Raw genomic sequence first — 15,076 nt, 5'->3', positions numbered from 1 at the left:
GCTAGAAAAGAAATTTACATAGAAAAAGCGATGTGCCATGTTATTAGAGTGAAAAATATCCAGCAGCTTTTTTTGGCCTTGATCTGATAAGTGAAGTTATTTTCTTCAGGATCATGAGTTCTCTAAATTCTCAACCCCAGATGGCAGTGGAGGCAGTGGTTGAGAATATTGAAGACTGTGATTGGCAGATTTTTGGAAACTAAGGGAATCAAAAGACATGAAGACTTGGAAAGAATCTGGATTTCGACAGAACATTTGTGTATGACTGAAATCTTCTATTGGTATATGTTCTTGTGAATAAGAGAGATCCTTTGAATTGCAACTTGCCACAATTTTCACAAAAGCAGCATTTTGCCCTAACCTACCTAGTGAATTTCAAATTGCTGCATGTGCATATTTATTGGCTATTAAACTCACCACAGAAAGTTAATCTGGTAAATTAACAGTATAAGTACCTCTTTAACAACATAATAATTGTTAATGACAGCCAGACAACTTTACTTGCCCAGAAAGTGAACAGTTAAATCGTGTAGTTTGTTCCTTCAGATTGAGAGTTATGGAGACTTCAATTAAAACTTTGTTTTCTTTAACTTCTTTAAAAAAATTAACAATTTGATTTTATTGGGGAAAGGGGATGGGGAATGGTGAAGCAGGGGGTGGGGAGCATTACTGGAAGTTCAGGAAGTCAGTGTTCATTTCGAGCACCTGTAGATTTTCTCGTTTGTTTTTTTGATGAGTTGCCTTGAATTCATATTTTTTTATTTGTCTTCCTTTCTACCCCTATGTACCACTTAATTCTCAAATCTCTTTTGTTTAAGAAATAAATTATTTATCCCATTGATCATGATTGATAGTCCAAGATGACTTGTTTTCTCAACCACTGTTATTCACTTGTACTTTCATTAGTCTTCTGGACAAAATCTTTGAACTAAAGACTGCAGAAGCAAATCTAACCATTGAGTACACAGTGAGAAATTGTGGACAATATCATCTACTCAAATCGTCACTCGGATTTGGGAGGAGAATTCAATTTTGTCTTCTGTATCCTTTGTTACTTCTTAGCATAGTATCTACCACTCTCATAATGAATTCTGTAAAAAGTTCAACTAAATATAAGTTTATTTTCCAGAGCAGAGTATATTAAATTCATTACCAGCTCAAAGTATTGATAAAGTAATGGAATTCAGTGGGTTAAGTACATTGCAGAATCAAAGCTGTTCCAGATTCAAATGCCTAGCTTGAAATGAAGAAGCTAATTTCAGTTGCAAGTATTTGGCTGGGTGACTGTAGATATAAAGTAGTGAAAATCATCATTCGAATGTGGGTGGTGGGTTCAAGGTTGAGAATAATGGCCATTTTACCAGTAGAGAATGCTCCCTTTCCTAATCATCACCTCTGTGTGTATATTTCTGTATTGATGGATAAGTGTTGGGTGAAGGGAAATTAACACTCCACTGTAATGAGGCAGCATCCCATCAGAAAAATAGTTTGTTTACACCATGTAGGTTCAAGTGATGAGTGTCAACTTGGTTCAAAGAAACTTATGGAAGCATATCCTAAAAACTTATTTTCTTTGAGAAAAAGCAAAAGCAATGTTCAGTGAAGGGAGAGTGCGGAAGAAGAAACTGAATAATTTCTATGGATTGATTAAGCTGCAGTTCTGAATCAACAAATGATTTACTGCAATTTGTCATTTTTTGGACTTGAGACTTTCAGTTATGTCCTTGGAATGGAGCATAATGGCAGAACAATTGAGGTTCATTTTTAGGATGTACTGACTTGAGGGTAATGTTATTAGAAACTGGCTTGAGGTCTTAAATTCTATCACATTATAGAATTATCATTAGATTTACTGATATTTTTGTATACTCAAACAACAAAGCCAAATCATTAACGTGCTTTAAATGCTGATAAAAGTCAAGGTGAAGGCTTCCTTGATCTCTGGTGGGTGCTTCAAGATAACAAGCAACATACATATGCCATGAAACCAGATCTGTTTGGCTAGTAAGCAATTTTTGAAATCGTTTCCTGAGAAGCTGGTTGGGGGTGGGGAAGCAGGGGGTGGAGACAACTAGGGCAATCAACAGCTGAGAGGGAGCAGTAATGACATTTATTTACTGTTCATCCCAAGTAATTATCAGTAGTTCATATAAAGGTAACAGCTGCGATTGTGTATTAACTGCCTCACGTTCTTAGTCGTGCGCAGTGAGCAAGTGTTCCTAAATTAGCATCTGCGTTGCGTGTCTAAAATCACAGAAGACCGCAGCGTGCTGTGTCATAGGGTATAAATCCTGGCAACCGTCTTAGCAAAATACAGAGCACAAATGTTTTTACTATCTCTGAATATTTTATTTCACTGCTTTCTCCTGAGGTCCCTAATCCTTAATGATTATCTTAAACAAGGTTCACGTTTTCCAATGTAGATAAGCAATAGTGTATTTGGTTGTGAAGATTATAATGCTTGAGCCTGATTCTGTTCTGGTATTGTTGCTAACTTCCTCCTTTGCCAACAAGCATTAAGTCTTTATTTTCAGTGCCCTGGATGATTTGACTCTTTAATGAGACTGCCCTTCCTTCAAGTAAAGGAAGGAATGAATGTTACTACCTGTGGTTCGAATCCTGTTGACATCTATTTACATGTTCCAGGAATGGAACTCGGATCAGACCACCATATCCGCTTCACTCTTTCATTGAGTTCACAGTGCAAAGTTCTTGTAAAGCACTGTATTTTAGCTTTATTTTCTTGCATTTTGTATGGTTGTAATGTGTTCCACATACTGTCATGTGGCATTTTCTGTTTGATAGGAGATTGCATTTGTTTATTGTCAAAAACATAAAGATGGTATAAATACCAATTTTCTTAAACTTCTAAGGAAGTAGAGATGCTGGTATGCCTTTATTATGGTTGAATCCATGTGGTGGGCCCAGTGTAGGTCCTCTGAAATATTGATACTCAGAAACTTGAAGTTGTTCACCCTTTCCTTTGTGTACTTCCCCATTCTTTCCAAGTTGTATTGTTGAGTACACTATAAGTGATGTCTGTGAAATGTTTTTGTCTAGCATTCTCTCTAACTCATCTGAAAACTATACCATGCAAAAGTGAGCCAAACAAATAAAGTTAAAACTTTTGTTTGAAATAGCAAGTGGGGTTACATGGAGCAGGCAGAAAAGTGACAGTTGAATAATAGGGTAGGCTTGAGGGGCCAAGTGGTCTTTTACACTTCCTTCAATTGTATTGCTAATTGTCTTCAAATGAGCACTGCAACAAAATGTGTGTGTTAACGTTTTGTGAAGATTAGACTGTGCTCCGTATGGCATACCTGTGGTCAGAAAGCTTGATCAGAAACACTCTTGACTAAGATGACCATCATGGCCAGTTAACTTGCGCTTGCCATCTAACCCGAACTTGGGAAGAACGGATACTGAGACATTATGATTTGATGTCGTGAGGTAACACAAACAAAATAAATCACATAGACAAGAAGACCTTCGAGTTTTGGTTTGCAGAGAAAAAATAATTAGCCAGACTTCCCCATGCATGATTAGTATCAGTGGCCCCTTTTGGATGTATACACTGGTTAAGTGTAAGTTAAACTCAGTCATTGTTTTTCTGCAGTTGTGCAAACTGATAAACGCCATGTGAGATGTGTGCCATACTGTAGACAATATAAAGTGTTTGCATTTGCAGCATATGTTGACATCTTAAGGCGAAATGTAATGAAAGTTGAGGGATGGGGAGCTGTTGTCACTTATCAAAAGCCATGATTTTGTACGTTGCCAGAGGAAGCGATTGAGCTGATTATAATATGCATTTAAGAAACACTTGGGTAGGTACATGGAGGATGGGGCTTAGGGGTGTATGGGCCAAACACAGAACATTGGGACTAGTTGGGTGGGTGGGCATTGTGGTTGACATGGACTTGTTGGGCCAAAAGACCTGTATCTGTGCTGCCCTATGGCTTTATAACTCAACTTAATGTTTGAACGACATTACAAACTTACAAGCTCTACTGTTACTCTTCACAGGTATCGTATTTGTTGTGTGCATTACTCTATCCTGGACTACTGCTTATTGACCATGGGCATTTTCAATATCCTTACTGATGGTGGCTTTCAGATATTTCTAAAAAGGAGGTAATACATAGAGTGCTTCGATGAGTGACTGTTTGACGTGGTCTGGCACTCAGCCTCATGGGGTAGACTGATCTCAGGGTCAATCCCTGACCCTTACTAGTTTCTTGAATACTGACTGAAATCTCTTATCCAGGGGAGGAAAATTAATAGTGGTTCCAGCTGCTGTTTGGTCCTCTGGGGAAAAATGTGTGATAGTTGTTTGAGGACAGATAGGGTTCTGTTGTAATTTTCACTCATGGAAGGTAACAATATCAGCCCTGTGGCAACAAAAGCTTAGGTGTGGTCCTGAAATTGGGTGTAGTCTGTGTGGAGGTTGCGCATTGTCCCTTTGACCAAGAGGGCTTCCTCCAGGTGTTCTGGTTTGTTCCAGCATGCTGGTTGGTAAGTTAATTGGCTACTGTCAATTGCCCCTGTGTCGGTGAATGATGGGAGAATTGAGGGAGGTGCAGTTAAGTAGAATGTGAGAGGAAAAATTTGAGTGATGTGATGGGCAGTGTGAATGCTGTGGGCTGAAGAACCTACTGGTCTGTTCCATGACTCTGACTTCATTATCTATGACAGGGGTCCCCAACCTTTTTTGCACTGCGGACTGGTTTAATATTGACAATATTCTTGCGGACCGGCTGACCGGGGGGGGGGGGGGGGGGGGGGGAGGTGTTCAAGTAGGGTTAAACTCACCTCACATGTCTTTTACAGTTAGGGTTGCCAACTTTCTCACTCCCAAATAAGGGACAAAAGTAGCAGTCAAATATGGACAGTGTTTACCCTGAGTAAGACTACCATGACCATGAAGCCCTGCATGGGCACCTGTGTGCGCATGCACGTAAGTGCGGATTTTTTTTTTTCCCACAAGTTGGTTTTGACTTAATCTTCCCGACTACACTGTACATACCTTATTTCTGATTTATATAAGCTGTGTATTTATCATATCATTCCTGCTTTTACTATATGTTAGTGTTATTTTAGGTTTTATGTGTTATTTGTAATGATTTAGTAGGTTATTTTTTGGGTCTGGGAATGTTCAAAAATTTTTCCCATATAAGTTAATGGTAATTGCTTCTTCACTTCACGCCATTTCAGCACGAAAGGTTTCATAGGAACGCTCTACATTAGTGGGTGAAATACGGGACAAGGGCGGTCCCGCATGGGACAAACCAATTTAGCCCAATATACGGGATGTCCCGGCAAATATGGGACAGTTGGTAACCCTATGTTCAAGTTCAACAGTGTGTGACGGAATGAGGAAAGGTGCAGCTGACTCGTATCGTTTCCTCACGGCCTGGTGGTTGGGGACTGCTGATCTATGAAACGAAGAATTAATGTCAAACATTCTAGAGGTGCTGATAGAATGGAAATAATTATGAATTAAAATACCACCTTTGACTGTAACTAAATCAATTTTTAAAATTTTTTAGTTTGTCTCCAAGAGGAATTTGAAAGGCATTAAATTTAATCTGTGTCCTGACACTTTACCTAAATCCTGCTTATATGATATATTTTGAAAATGTTCTGCTGGAAAAAAAATCCTTTTATGAAAGTAGGCAGCTTTGGTTTATTTCATGTCTAGTCTGGGTTCATACTTTATTCAGTCCTTAACATGAAAGCACATATAACTGTATCAGCTTGGGCCTTGCCCTATGGGGATTGCTGGGCGTTTTGAAAGGCCGGGTCCTGTTGGGATCCATGGCATTTTGCTTAGCTCTTAATTATAAGCAAATGGAACTTTATCATGCTCTCCCATTCTTCTGCTATCTACTTGGAAGCTGTTTGAAAGACCTGAGCAGTGGAGGGTGAGTAGCTAGAAACTAATAGAATTTGAGTTTTGGCTGCGTCAGATAAATCAGGTAAGGTCGTTTTAAGATTCGTAAATTGTTCTATTTTGCAATTGCTCTGTAAGCGACTTAAATACAAATCTAAGCTTTATTTTTAGAATAACTATTAGCTTCTTTCCAAATATTCCTTATAACTGAAATCTTTCGTAGAAAACAAGGATAATTTCCTGGTGTCTGAAGTTGTACAATGCTAGTCAGTAAGCGTTTGAGTAGAGACTAATGTGGAATTGGCTATACTTTCGGCAGTGTCAGATTTGAGTGTCATTTTCTCTGATGGAAGTGTGGTAGTAATGCTGTAATTTACCTCTGAACTTGGAAAGTTGATGGGTTAGGAGTATGAACTGTAAAAGGACAGAATTTGACTTGCCTGGTATGAACCAAAGTTGGAAGAACTTTTTATCATTCTGTAGTAATAAATGTGCAGAATGGACATGTGCAAGATATTGACAAACAGATTTTTTTTTTCAGAACTATAATCCACCTGGAATCAATGTATTCCAAAGAGTTGGTGAGAAAATAAGTGGATGATATATCTATTGATTAGAAAGTAATGATGTAATTCCTTTCACAACCCCTTAATCTCAAAAGCAATTCAGAGCCACAAGATATTTTCAACATTGTAAATTGGGGAAGCATAACATCAGGTTTATGCAACACTCACAACATGCTGGAGGAACTCAGCAGGTCGGGCAGCATCCGTGGAAACGTTGACTGATCATTTCTACGGATGCTGCCCGACTTGCTGAGTTCCTCCAGCATGTTGTGAGTGTTGCTTTGACCCCAGCATCTGCAGAGTATTTTGTGTTTACATCAGGTTTACAGAGTTTCACCTAGAAGGTTGTAACAGATGTCACCTGTTTCAGTCATGTTACACTTCAGAAATAACATACAAGCTTCCGCTAGTACAGTGAAATAAAGAACTCTGTCTGTTTGAGGAATAACGACTGTTCAGTCAGTGGAAGTGTATCTGAAACGGGCCTTATCCAAAGACTAACATCCAGAACAGCTTAGCATTCCTAGATACTGCACTGGAGCATGAACTTGGGTTGTGATGGTCCAGAAATAGTTTTCATAAAACACCTTTCTTATTGGTTAGATGTTAATGTTGAATTCACTGAATGATGACAATATAACTTCAGATGGTTATACAAAAACGTCAGGTTCACCAATATCAGGGTAGAAGTTTACCTTTCTTGCCTAATCTCGTGTAGTGCTAAGCAGGATCCCTGCTTGCGTAGTTCACTAATACCATCTACTGAAATGGCTATCAAACCGCTCACTGCAAAAGGAATTAAGACCATAAGATATAGGAGCAGAAGTAGGCCATTTGGCCCATTGTCGTTGCTCCGCCATTCAATCATAGGCTGATCCAATTCTTCCAGTGATTCCCACTCCCCTGCCTTCACCCCATACCCTTTGATGCCCTGGCTAATCAAGAACCTATCTATCTCTGCCTTAAATACACCCAATGACTTGGCCTCCATAGCTGCTCGTGGCAACAAATTCCACAGATTTACCACCCTCCAACTAAAGTAATTTCTCCGCAATCAGTTCTAAAAGGGCGTCCTTCCATCCTGAAGTCGTGCTCTCTTGTCCTAGAATCCCCTACCATGGGAAATAACTTTGACATATCTAATCTGTTCAGGCCTTTTAACATTTGGAATGCTTCTATGAGATCCCCCCCCCCCGCCCCTGCCATTCTCCTGAACTCCAGGGAATACAGCCCAACAGTTGCCAGACGTTCCTCATACGGTAACCCTTTCATTCCTGGCATCTTCTCTGAACTCTCTCCAGTGTCAGTGTATCCTTTCTAAAATAAGGAGCCCAAAACTGCACACAAGTGCCTTATATAGAGCCTCAACATCACATCCCTGCTGTTATATTCTGTACCTCTAGAAATGAATGTCAACACTGCATTCGCCTTCCTCACAACCGACTCAACCTGGAGGTTAACCTTTAGGGTATCTTGCACAAGGACTCCCAAGTCCTTTATATCTCTGCATTTTGAATTCTCTCCCCATCTAAATAATAGTCTGCCCATTTATTTCTTCCACCAAAGTGCATGACCATGCACTTTCGAACATTGTATTTCATTTGTCACTTCTTTGCCCATTCCCCCTAAGCTATTCAAGTCTCTGTAGCTTCTCTGTTTCTTCAACACTACTGCTCCTCCACCTACTTTGTATCATCAGCAAATTTAGCCACAAATCCATTAATACCGTAGTCCAAATCATTGACATATATCGTAAAAAAAAAAATAGCGGCCCAACGCCGACTCCTGTGGAACTCTACTGGTAATCAGCAGCCAGCCAGAATAGGATCCCTTTATTCCCACTCTCTGTTTTCAGCCGACCAGCCAATGCTCCACCCACGCTAGTAACTTCCTTGTAATTCCATGAGCTCCTATCTTGCTAAGCAGCCTCATGTGCAGAACCTTGTCAAAGGCCTTCTGAAAATCCAAGTACGTGCATCTTCTTTGTCTACTTATAATTTCCTCAAAGAATTGCTGTAGGTTTGTCAGGCAGGATTTTCCTTTCAGGAAACCATGCTGGCTTTGGCCTATCTTGTCATGTGCCTCCAAGTACCCTGTAATCTCATCCCTAACAATAGATTCCAACAACTTCCCAACCACTGATGTCAGGCTAACAGGTCTATAGTTTCCTTTCTGCTGCCTCCCACCTTAAATAGCAGAGTAATATTTGCAATCTTCCAGTCATCCGGTACAATGCCAGAATCTATCAATTCTTGAAAGATCATCACTAATGCCTCCACAATCTCTCCAGCTACTTCCTTCAGAACCTGAGTGTGCATTCCATCAGCTCCAGGAGATTTATTCACCCTCAGACCATTAAGTTTCACGAGCACCTTCTCGGTCATAATTTTCACTGCACAAAGTTCACTTCCCTGACACACTTGGATGTCTGTTGTTTTTTTTTTGTCCGGTATACTGCAGACATCTTCCACTGTGAAGATTGATGCAAAATACGCATTCAGTTCCTCTGCCATCCCTGCATCTCTCATTACAATATCTCCAGCGTCGTTTTGAATTGGTCCTGTATCTACCCTTGACTCTCTTTTACCCTTTAAATACTTAAAAAGCTTTTAGCATCTTTTAGTTGCCAGCTTCCTTTCCTAATTCAACTTTTCCTTCCTAATGACCTCTCAGTTTCCTTCTGCAAGTTTTTAAGAGCCTCCCATTCCTCTATCTTCCCACTGGCAGAGATTAAGCAGAGATTTAAAAAAAAAAATTGGTGTTGCTAGTTAGCAAGTGTGAATGTATAAAATAAGACTTTAACTGTCTTTAGGATTTGTCATTTGAGTCCCATAGAATCCTATGCCTATTCTTATACTGTATACTTGTAGTAGATGCTATAGGGATATGGAAAGATTAAAATCTGACAACTTAATTTTTTAGCATGGTTACAGCGTGCTCATTATAGAACAGCTTTGTATAGAGAATGTTGAAGCATAAGGTAGTAAAGAGTGTTCTGGGGTGAGGAAGCATCAAGAAACTTCAGACACTATGACATTTTAGATGTTTTGCTGTAGAACCCAGAGCTGCTGCTTATGATTTTTCTGATTGTGGATATTAATGCCGGAGAGTTGAAAATGAGCTTTAATTGTTCCAAAAGTACAATATTTTCTCTTGTATTGCAGGTTAACCCGATTGATCAAAATAGCTCTTGTTGTGTTGATTTCATTTGCTTGCTGCTGGCTGCCGTTCCTCACAAGTTTCCAGCAGTCTCTGCAGGTGATTCAAAGACTTTTCCCTGTTGATAGGGGTTTGTTTGAGGTACGTTCACAAGATTGCTTATTATCAGTAACCACAAGTTTTGTGGTTGTTTGCCATTTACTAAACTTAGAGGTTGTAGTATATATGTGTAATTTCAGAAATAATGCACAAGCTGCCACTTTGGTATTTTATCATCAAGTTACTGAAGCATTAGGAATGTTTGGAAGCGATATTTTAACAGTCCAACAAAATAAACAATGGTTATCAGTCAAATTATCCAACTGTAACCAATCTGTAAGGCCAACTATCTTCATCTGGTGCAAGTTCATCATAAAATCTTCCTGATTAATGTTTCAGTGATGATAATATTAGCTTGGCAACAGTGTAAATGTCTGTCATGAAATACTTATTTGGACATGGGTGAGGATGAACTTGAGAAATTGTTAGCGTAAGCAAACCACAAGTTGTGTGATAAGTTGGCCATCTCCAGTTGCTGTTTTAAAAAGATATGCTGATGTGTAAATTATACGTTGAGCTATAATATTGATAGCTGCTCAGTTTGTTTGTAGAATGCCTCGTGTTAACCTTCTAACCTTTCTCTGTGTCCTCATCAAATTCGGGGCCGATATTCTATCTGTGCCATGTTTGAGGGAAATGGTTCCATTAGTCTGAGGCGTGGCCAGCTTGCCTGTGGAATTATGTCCCCTCCACTTGTGACATTGACAACTGTCTCTGCTGTTTCTATTTCCTGTCTTGAACAGAGGTATCAGATATTGCATTCTTGATACTGATATCATAGCCATCTACAGATAGCCCATTTATAGATCCATTCTGGCTCATACTTAACCCTTGAAATTGGCTTGCGTTCGTATCGTAAACGCTACAGATTCTGTTGACTCAGTCAGGGCTGTCTGTGCATATCAGTGTCTCACATTAGATTTATGCCATTTGAAATTTGCTACACTATGGGCAATAACTTTACTGAACTTAATAACAAACAAATTTGTGACAGAGTGCTTAACCGCAACTTGATTGTTCTGATCCATTCAATAATCAGTTTCAGCATAGTTCATTTCTATTGTTCTCCACAAAAGGAGTACTTTTTGAGTAAAAGAATATTGCTTACAAAGATTTTCTGATTCAGCAGAATGAATGAAGAAAGTACTGTATATGAAACAAACAAGAGAAAATCTGCAGATGCAAGAAATCTAAGTAACACGCACAAAATGCTAGAGGAATTCAGCAGGCCAAGCACCATCTGTGAAAAAGAGTGAGCAGTCAGAATTTCGGGCCGAGACCCTTTATCAGAACCCTTCATCTGATGGAGGGTCTCTGCCCGAAACATAAACTGTTTATTCTTTTTCACAGATGCTGCTTGGCCTGCTGACTTCTTCCAGCACTTTATGTGTGTTATTGTACATGAAAGCAGTTTTAAAGTCTTAGTTGTTTTTATGTTGATACTGTTTGTGCATGTCAGAGCAGAAGAGGTGAAAAGTCTTGTTTGTTTCATGCATTTGTGGCATTCCAGGTGTTGGCCACCACCCAAACATTAAAAATTGGTATTCCTACTGTTTGTGATATTAAATGACAGACCATTCTTATACATATCCTGCGTAGGCTTACAAATACTTTGCACTTGGTTCACTAATGTAACTTGGAAGCAAGCATCCACTTTCCATGTCTACAGTGTCCAGTACAACAATTGGGAGCAACATTTTAAGTTCAAGTTGAAGTTTGTTGTCATCCGACTGTACATATATACAACCAAACAAAACAACGTTCCTCCAGACTATGGTGCATCCACAAAACATATACAGTACTACACATAGCACATAAACCAAAATATTACCATACACTTCTCTGACATTAAATTTACCTATTGATTAAATTAATCAAGTTATTCAGGTTAATGAAATATAATTCAAGATGCATGTAGTGTGCAGCACAAGTAAACGGTAAAGAGTACCATAAGCAGTTTGCTGCCCTAGTGGCAGGATATTCATTATTCCACAGCCTAAGGGAAAAAGCTGTTACTCATTCTGGCAGTCCGAGCCCTGATGCTACTGTACTTCTTTCTTGGTGGTAGTGGGTCAGAGAGATTGTAGGATGGGTGGTAGGGATCCTCAACAATGCTTTGGGCCCTTCATCTGCAAATGCTCCCGGTAAATGTCACAAATGGATGATTTTTACTATCCTCTATAGGGTCTTGTGGTCTGTTGCCTTGCAGTTTCCAAACCATACATAACACAGTCAGGCAGGACACTCCTGATGGTGCTCTTGTTAGAATGGGGCAGCAAGCCTTTCAGAAAGTGTAGACATTCCTGTGCCTTCTTGACTAGCGGGGGGGTATTGAGGTCCAGGTTAGATCATCTGTTATGTGCACACCAAAGGACTTCACTCTCTCCACAGCAGAGCCATTGATGTCCGTGTTGAGGCTCAGGTTATTCTCACACCATTTGACAAGCCGCTGTTCCTCCTCTCTGTATGCTGACTCATCATTGTTTCTGATGAGGCCAATCACCGTGGTGTCATAAGCGAACTTGATGTGGTTTGAGTTAGATCTGACAGTGCAGTCATGAGTCAGCAGCGGACTAAGCACACAGCCCTGGGGTGGAGGCACTAGTACTCACAGGATAGAGCTTGAAATGTTGCTGCTAGTTTGGACTGACTGTGGTCTTTCTGTCAAGAAGTCCAAGGTCCAGTTGCAGAGAGGGGTGTCGAGTCCCGACAAGGACAGTTTACCAGCTAGCCTCTGAGGGATGGTCATGTTAAACACAGAGCTAAAGCCGATGAACATCATCCTGGTGTATGAGGCATTGTCTTTTACACGGAACTGGACAGAGTAGAGGGCTGAGGCTATTGCATCATCAGTGGGTCAGTTTGTGCAGTAGACAATCTGGAAAGGGTCCAGTGTAGCTGGAAGGTGGGATTTTATATGATCCATTACCAGCTGCTCAAAGCAATATCAGATATTTTCCTATCTGGCTCCCCAAATAAATCTCTATGGTTCCTTTAGCCAACTCAGCACAGATCAGGAATCAAACCTATTGCTTTTATGTCTGCTTGGTGGAGAGGTTTGTTGGAAAGGGCATTTATTTCATTTGCCACTGAGCAACTTTGTTACTACTTAATACACCATTTTGTATGAGTTGTGGAATAAAAATGCTAATACACTACATCTATAGAAATAGTTAATATAGATAATTGTTTTGAACTGAAAACATCCGTAGTAAAACATCTTGTAGCTCTTTGCAACACTCTTCTGTTCCTGGCTTAATCAGGTGCCATTTGATAAATTGATAAGGTAGACAAGTACTTAAGACCATGAGACATAGGAGCAGAATTAGACCATTTGGCCCATCATATCCATTCTGTCATTCGATCATGGCTGACTTATTTTCCATCTAACCCCATGCTCCTGCCTTCTCACCTTAATCTATGATGTCCTTACTAGTATATAATAATATTCCTGTCCAGGAATATATTTTAATAAGTCAAATGTGTTTGAGTTTTTTGCTGTCTTATGGCAGACGTGAGAAGTGTGTATGGATTGAAACAGGTATCCAATTTTAATCCTCTTTGGAAGAAAGATTTTAAAAAGGCTTTCAGTTGCTTTGTGTGTAATTATTCTAAAGTACATCAACCACAATGGCTGAAAGGTTCATTGTAATAGGCAAATAATACAGAATCTTGAGCTAATGATCCAGAGATAGAAGTTCAAATTGGGAATTAAAATTTAGTTGATTAAATAGGTAGATCTGGAAAACACCAAGCTGGTGTCAGTAATATAATAATGAAACCACTGATTAATCTTAAAGAAACAGTCATACCACTAATGTTAACCTTGACTACATTGTGACTCTTGGCTGACAACTAAGTAGTTGACCAGCCTGCAGGACAGCTCTCCAAATGCTCCACATATTAAAAGGGATTTGCTGGACTGACAGAACTCAGTGCCTTTGTGGTCAGTCCACATCTAGTCTTCATATAATTTATATGAAGCTGTAAATTCAGCTAACGGAGGGACTTGTAAATGATCTCGAGGGAGCTGGCTGGATTTCCACATTCATGTGTATGTATGAGGCAATAAAACTTTGCTATTTAGGAAGGATGCAGCATCCATATTGTGTGCAGCAAAATTCCATGAATGTTACTAAGATAAATGTTCAGGTACTGTATTTGTTGTGTTGACGTGGAGGGAAATTTGAAACAGATATTAACATTAATCAAAGTTCAATGCACTTCAAAGTCAGTGAAGTGGTCAGAGGGGATATCACCAAAAAAAATTACAACACTAGGTCGGTACAGCACTAGCAGACTAGATTGTGTGCTGCAATAAACCTGATGCAAGAAGGATCCTGTGCCTCCTTATAGTCTGTGCACACAGGCATTTGTTTTTCTCTTTCCTTCCAGCCCTTGTAGGACTGAGATGAAGCAAAAGCTGAAGGTTTCAGGATAAAGTGTTGGACTTTCATTGCGGATCTAGAAAAAGTAACTGTACTGCTTATTTGTTGATTACAATATAATACTTCAAACATTCATAAAATGCCTCGTATGACAAAATATGTGAATAGAAAAATAGGAAACCAACCACTGTGGGACAGAGAAATGATGCTGGATCTGTTTTCCCAGCAGTTGCATTCGTGGAGAAAATTTTATAATGTGTTTCCTATTTAAGCTCAATATATTAGGAATGGCACATTAGCTCAGCTCAGAAATGCCTCACAGTGGCAGTGACCCAGGTGCAATTCTGACCTACAGTGCTGTCTTTGTGAAGTTTGCATGTCTGCCCTATGACCACATGAGTTGCCCCCAGCTGCTCTGTTTCCTCCCACATCCCAAAGATACAGTGACTGGTAGATTAAGCCCATAATTAAAATAGTAATTTAGCTGCTGTAAATTGTCCATAGTGTGTTGAGTGGTACAAGCTGCGAAGAGTTATTAGGAATGTGAGGGTAATAAACCAGGATGAATACAAGATTAGTATAAAGGGATAGTTGTTGCAGAATTGGTAGGTAGAAGAGCCTTTTTTCCGTGGTAAATGTCTATATTTGTATTAACTCCACTATGTTTGTAATCACTAACATCCAACAGTTTTCCATTGCAGTAATCTGTATTTTATTGATAAAACAGTTTCTTGGAATTTGAACAATTTTTCCTTAGTTCCTGAAATGGTGCTTGCACGCTCTTATTCCTCCCTCTATTCTATCATGTTGAAATTAAAATTTATTGTACAATAAACTGTTAATTATACATTGTTTGAATCTCAATACTGTGAAAACACTTAAACAGTTTTTCCTATTCCTCATAAAACTGCAAGCTTTATTTTTGAAGAAGACTTATGTTGACCCTTCAACTAATTAATGCTTCTCAACTA

General features: G+C 39.4%; 1 protein-coding gene across 2 annotated transcripts in view; it reads left to right on the top strand.

Moving 5' to 3' along the window:
- alg6 (ALG6 alpha-1,3-glucosyltransferase) overlaps positions 1 to 15,076 on the top strand; it is a 56,256-nt gene that overhangs the window by 17,946 nt on the left and 23,234 nt on the right. For both annotated transcript variants that reach the window (XM_072273910.1, XM_072273909.1), the window contains 3 exons: positions 4,027 to 4,095; positions 5,746 to 5,924; positions 9,624 to 9,759. In XM_072273910.1, the coding sequence (XP_072130011.1) occupies positions 4,027 to 4,095; positions 5,746 to 5,924; positions 9,624 to 9,759 (384 nt within the window). The remainder of the gene's footprint in view (positions 1 to 4,026; positions 4,096 to 5,745; positions 5,925 to 9,623; positions 9,760 to 15,076) is intronic.

Source organism: Mobula birostris, chromosome 12 (assembly GCF_030028105.1).
Source record: "Mobula birostris isolate sMobBir1 chromosome 12, sMobBir1.hap1, whole genome shotgun sequence".
NCBI classification, from domain to species: domain Eukaryota; kingdom Metazoa; phylum Chordata; class Chondrichthyes; order Myliobatiformes; family Myliobatidae; genus Mobula; species Mobula birostris.
The sequence above is the reverse complement of the archived record's forward strand: the minus strand, read 5'-3'. Positions and strand labels throughout refer to the sequence as shown.